Source organism: Sardina pilchardus, unplaced genomic scaffold (genome assembly GCF_963854185.1).
Source record: "Sardina pilchardus unplaced genomic scaffold, fSarPil1.1 HAP1_SCAFFOLD_255, whole genome shotgun sequence".
Taxonomy (NCBI): Eukaryota; Metazoa; Chordata; class Actinopteri; order Clupeiformes; family Clupeidae; genus Sardina; species Sardina pilchardus.
Window position 1 is genome coordinate 10,588 of NW_026910919.1, and position 6,322 is coordinate 16,909.

At 45.9% G+C, this 6,322-nt stretch overlaps 1 protein-coding gene across 1 annotated transcript; it reads left to right on the top strand.

The window, feature by feature from the left end:
* Positions 1 to 270: 270 nt before the first annotated feature.
* Positions 271 to 649, top strand: LOC134074807 (probable JmjC domain-containing histone demethylation protein 2C; the record flags this gene model as incomplete). The annotated part of the gene is given in 1 exon segment (XM_062530493.1): positions 271 to 649. A coding segment is annotated over 1 exon segment (158 nt), but the record flags the coding sequence as incomplete, so codon positions are not given.
* Between the last annotated feature and the right edge of the window lie 5,673 nt (positions 650 to 6,322).

The following is a 6,322-nucleotide window of genomic DNA, read 5'->3' on the forward strand; positions in this document are numbered from 1 at the left end:
ATAATATATTCAGCGATTATTTTTTGAAAAGCACCAGAGTAATTTATTCTTTGATGTCACAGTTAATTTTTCATTCTGCTATTATCCTCGTTCAAGAAAATTGCAATAACAACAGCACTATTTTTGACAGTCCGGTGACAGTGGGAAAGCGTAGCAGTCTTCCAGTGAGAATGAATCTGTCTGGCGGACGTAGCAGTCTGCTCGATGCGGTTTGGACGATTGTGTGCATGGGCGGAGGGATACCAGTTTTACGTTGCAGTGATGTAGACCAGTGTTCAGTTTCGCGGAGCAAAAGAGTGACTATTTGCGGGTGGAGATTGCAAGAAATTTAAATCCCCCGGGTTGAGCTCGACACGTATAAGAAGATATTCCAGTCATTTTTGTTTGTTTCTTTCTTTTGTTCCTATTCACAGTTTCACGTAGTAAATGTCCAATCGATAGAAAATCGGTGCTGAAGTTTTCGAGGGTTTTTTCACTCTCTGTGAAAGGCCATGGCGGTGGAAGCGCGGCCGGAGCTGGTTGGGAAGCGGTTCCTGTGTGTTAGCGGCGAGGAGCCGCTGGAACTCGGGGAGATTGGACGCTGGGGATGGCGAGCCGGGGTCATCCGTGCAGTATCTCACCGCGACAGTGACAATGCAGAGTTGACGGTAAGAAACGTGACCGTTTTTTGTGCGGTTCGACAAATTACTAATCCCGTTTGCTATGGCAGCAGAAATATCTCAGTTCGACATATCTACACTGGTCGCTCGCAAGACATTCCGGAGGCATTTTGTATGGAAAATGGCAGCTCGCGTGCTACGAGCTAGTAAGTTGGGTTGTTGGCAATTCCAAGTGAGAAAGCGAGCATTATCAGGCATTGACCATACTAGCCAACAATCGGCATGCTACCCTGTTGTATTTATTGCCAGCTGGCAAGTTTAATGCTCGTAACATGGCTTAGATATTCGGTGAAATGCTGGAGCTCGACGGAACATGAATGATGTTGGCGCTCTAAATACAGAACCTAAATGTAGTCTATCATTACACTGTCCTGGTTCGGAGAGGGTTGGAATTCAATGTCTGCTGGAAAAAATGCTGAAAACTCGATGTGGTGTGGAAGCGTTCATTTGACACGAACTTACTTGGTGCCAACTCGCCGCTCTGTATAAATGTGTAAGCTATATATTCTCTGCAGTGCAAAGGGTAAAAACGAAGTTACAACAGTATTTTTTTTGTCTTCTGACTGTGTGGCAATATCAATAGCCCAGTGTAATTTGTTAGGCCATTTGCTGAAAGTTAACTGCAGCATTTTCTTTAACGAGTATGAGGTAAATAATTAAGGTAGTTGGCAACGCCAGCATGTTATTTGATAACATGCAATCTATAATATTACATTGTCACCGTGTTGTAAAATATGCTACATTGAAAAAGGTCTGCCTAGGTAAGTCTTAATATTTTCTCAGGGCATTCCACATACTGGCTTTCTTTGGTGTGGAAGCTATGTTTAATTGCAGTGTTTCTTAATATATATTAATTTCCTATTATACCCGTGTAGTAGGCTAGGCTCTGTTACACTAAGCTATTCAATGAACGGAATCTAATTACCAATGATTAAAATGTCATTGCGACAAAATTACGTTGTGACAGGCGTCCATTGATAATTTAGCTTAATTTGAACTGAGGCATGATACCACATAGGCCTAGTCAATGAAGAATGTCTTGATAGTCAGTGTGTGGAACGTAAGCGTTGTTTCTTGTGTCCGTGCAAAAGCTACTGCAAGCCTCTGTTAGAATTCGAGCGACATTCATTGCAAATAATGGCATTTTAGGCACACGACATACTATTTGCAATCGTGTAGCCTGGCATCACTGCCATGTTACTCTGTAGGCTACATTTTAGTTTAGAGAAATAATCTCAATGTTAGTATTGTCAAATAGAACATATTCGAATTCCCCCACAGACTTGCGCCATAGCCTTGCCTAGTCTTGGGCTACAGCAGAGGAAGAAGAAGAAATAAAAATCAACGCTTTAAAAAAAACACACATACACATACACACACCATCGGGCGCCATTCATTGGTGTAGCTCGTGCCATTGTCTCCATACAGTTGATGTGTGTGTACAGTGTGGCGCGAGTTTGCTTTCCTGGATGTGGCCTGAGGTCGCCAACTGTAGGGTAGCTGCTGATCAGCACAAAACTCGGGCTCGGGAAGGATTTTCCACCGTGAATAATCTGCACCGTTGTTCAGCTTTTTCCAATCTGTAAAACTGTAAGCCGTGATGGCAGACAGTAGTGTTTGCTCACAACAAGAACGGACCTGAGTCGGGTTCAACAACATGAATGGCGATGGCATTATGCAAGTGGGAATGTTAAGCACATTATGTGACGCCAGTCATCCACTTTGACTTGAAACAAACGCTCTGAAAGAAACATTTGTTTACCTTGTACTCGTTCATGATAAGGTATGTGAAGTGCATTTGGGTCACCGACATTAAACTGACATAATGGGAATGCAGAATCTGTTCAGCTTCTTGATCTATTTTTCTTTATCTGAAACTGGTGTTACAACATGGTAGTCCCATTCTAAATCTATTCAGCGGAGGATTTAGACCTGTATTGTAACACAAGTGTGCTGTCACGACCCCCGTAACATTACACATGTTTAAAATGGGGGGGGGGGGGATAACTAGTGTTGGTGCCTCCCCAACAGTCAGTATTTATAGCAACCTGGAAAGGTAGAACCCGGGGCTTCGGCTGTGCAGGGCCGAGAATGGGCTGTGTGATTTGTGGCTTAAGAAAACAGGCCTGAAACGTGAGACTCCGGCGGTCATTTCAGCTCGCACCCCCACCATGCTGCCGCAGTGGCAGCTCACCATAAAGGCAGCTATGTTCATGATCCTGCTACACCCCCCCCCCCCCCCCCCCTCGACACACACACACACACACACCACCACCACCGCCGCCGCCGCCACTGCTATACCACCAACCCCCATAACTGCCAGGCACTTGGAGATTTCTCTTTGTTCCTTTTCAAGAGGCCGACTTATACAGTATGCAGCAATAATTGGCTCAGGGCACTACGTTCCCATAGACTGCTGCTGCTGCTGCTGCTGCTGTGTGAGTGCGAGGCCTGAGACAGTGCTGACAAATGGGGTCTAGTGTCGGCGTATGCATGCACGTGCAGTCGCGCAGTCACGCAGTCGCGCACCGCAGCCTGTCCAGGCGACTCTAGTTGCCACGCGTTTGTTTACGTAATTGCGCCAATCGGTTGTGACTTGTGCCACTCGCCGGCCGCTGCCAGATGAAGGGCGTTGGCGTGCTATTACGGATTTATCTCTGGCACGGCCCCTGTTGTTTTTGTCTTTGAAAGTCTGAAGTGATGGTGGGAAGAAAGCCTTGACCTAAATACAAGAACACAGTTGGACTCGCAGTTGGGCTCTTCCGTCTGAGGCTGAGCGGCTCATTCATTCTGCCATCCTTCATCTCCTTAGCAGGGAGAATTGTAGCAGTTTGGGCTCAGGTGTGTGTGTGTGTGTGTGTGTGCGTGATGGTATATATTTGTCTGTGTGTGTGTGTGTGTGTGTGTGTGTGTGTGTGTGTGTGTGTGTGTGTGTGTGTGTGTGTGTGTGTGTGTGTGTGTGTGTGTGTGTGTGTGTGTGTGTGTGTGTGTGTGTGTGTGTGTGTGTGTGTGTGTGTGTGTGTGTGTGTGTGTCTTGGCATAAAGGGTTAGGTTCGTGTCAGCCATTCGTCGTCCTGCTGCTGCTATTTTATTTATTTTCATCTGTGAAGATGAAGGGTATAAGAACTGGGCCCATGTCCTGTGTCCCCGTGCAGGCCTCTCCTCTGCTTGGCTGGCCACGCTCTTTAATTAGAACACACACACACACACACACACACACACACAGAGAGAGAGAGAGAGAGAGAGAGAGAGAGAGAGAGAGAGAGAGACACACACACACACAGAGAGAGAGAGAGAGAGAGAGAGAGAGAGAGAGAGAGACAGACAGAGACACACACACACAGAGACACACACACACAGAGAGAGAGAGAGAGAGAGAGAGAGAGAGAGAGAGAGACAGAGAGAGACACACACACACAGAGGGAGAGAGGGAGAGAGGAGTCCTGACGAGGCGACTTGGCTCCCTTCTCTCTGCTGGTGGGCCTGGAGCTGCAGCAGTGGGTGTCTGCCGGCTCATCCGATCCCCTGGACCCCCAGCTCCGTAATGGAGTCTGCTATTTGTGTGTGTGTCTGTGTCTGTTTCGTGAACCCCCAGCTCTGTAATGTACCCCAGCTCCGTAATGTAGTCAGTTATTTGTGTGTGTGTGTGTGTCTGTGTGTGTGTTTGATTCTGTGTGCAAGCGTGTGTTGTGGAACCACAGTTCCGTAATGTAAGCAGTGTGTGTGTGTGTGTGTGTGTCAACGGGTTCGGCGTATTAATATACAAGTGTGATGATAATAATAATGCACAACACAGCGTACGGTTCACAGAAAGATACGCACGTTCGAGGTGATAAAAGGGCCTGAACGCAGAGTGGAGCTACACCTCGTCAGTGCATTTCTTTACTCCGTCTACGGCCATTCAACTAGCTAAAAGCCACACCCGTCATAATGCTACAATGTTGCTATGTTGTGAACGTCTGGGATTTACAGCTCAGATGCAATGTGACCGTCCATATAAACTTCTCAACTAGTTTATCAGATTAATATACACGAGTGCAAAATATTGGAGCTCCTTCATAGGTGTGCAAATAACATGAGTAAGTGTGTTCATTGCATTCAGTATGGAATTTTAGAACTTCACATTGTTGTGGAACAGAATCTTCTGTTAGAATGTTCCAAAACTCTCCTGCTGAAACATGAAGTGAGCGAGGGGATGGATCACGTGCAGTCGTTGTGGTTTCAGTCAACCTAATAGTCAACCGTGTGTCCATGTTTATGAGTGTGGGATTCTCTCTCTCTCTCTCTCTCTCTCTCTCTCTCTCTCTCTTTGAAGGACTCTGTTGTGCGGCTTCAACTGCTAGCACAGGTCTAGTTCATGGGTCAACACCCAGGCAGAGATCGGCAGCTTTCCCAGAATCGAGCCTCTCTAACCTGGAGTGACCCATTTCCTGTCCTTACTCGCTGCTGGAAACATGGGTCTTGTTTTTTTTTTACCCCCCCGCCCCCCCTACCCCCCCCACCTCGTCTCTAAACAGGCAGACGCCAGGCACATGTTTATGGAGGAAGCATTAGTCCATCTGGCACTGGAGAACAATAGTATTGCAGTGAAGTAGTTATTATGGAAGCATCTCTCTCTCTCTCTCTCTTTCTTGCTCTTTATTGCTCTCTCTCTCTCTCTCTCTCTCTAGGCCCTGGTTTTGTTTTCAAATTGTTTATTGTTGGATTTGGACTCGTCGTTGCACCATTCTCGTATCGCTGCGTCTTGTCAGTGCATATAAACATGTTTCCCTCCTCTAAGAGCCTGGTGTACGTCAGTAGATAGTCTACCCTGTTATTACTCGATAATCGCCCCGTGTCATTACTTGATAGTTGATGACATGTTGTGCTCTGGCCAAGTTTATTATGGCTGTATACTGGGCTTGATGCAGTCTAGGACTGCAAGTAATGGTTATTTTTCTAGACGATTTTATCTGTTGTTGATCATTTCCTCGATTCATAAATTAGTTGTTCAATTGATACAATGGTGCAAAATGTCTATCCGTGTTTCCCAAAGATTTTGTCCTCAAATGCCTTGATTTGTCCATATGCCAAAGATATTCAGTGTACTTTCACAGAGGAGCAAAGAAACCAGAATATAATCAAGTTTAACAAGCTGCTGTCAGCAAAATATTTAGGTGCTTTCCTAAAAAATGGCCAAAATCGATGAATAGTTTCAGCCTTAGTACAGTTTAAATTGCACATATAATACTGAGTGAAGGTATATAGACAAATGGCAGCATATGGACTGAGCGGTCATGTAGCACTAGCAGTGGTAAGAGTAGTACAGTAATTTCCCGCATATAAGCCGCATTGTGTAAAAGCCGCAGGACAGTGTTTTATGCAAGTTGAAAGAAACAAAACCATATTAACACCATATTAACTGCCCCCCTGTGTTAACGTCATAGCTGAAGAAATTGAGCAAAATCAATGGTATAGGCTAATGGCAGCATATGGACCGAGCGGTCATGTAGCGCTAGCAGCGGTAAGAGTAGTCTAGCTCTGCTCCAGCAGGTTCTTCTCAGTAGTGTGCGTAATTAAGTTGCTGCAACACGAGCTGCCCTGTTGGTCACCCGACTGGTGTAGCTTCACGAGGGGTGAGGTGAGACGTCCTGTTAGGGGTGAGGATCTAGCAGAGAGAGAGA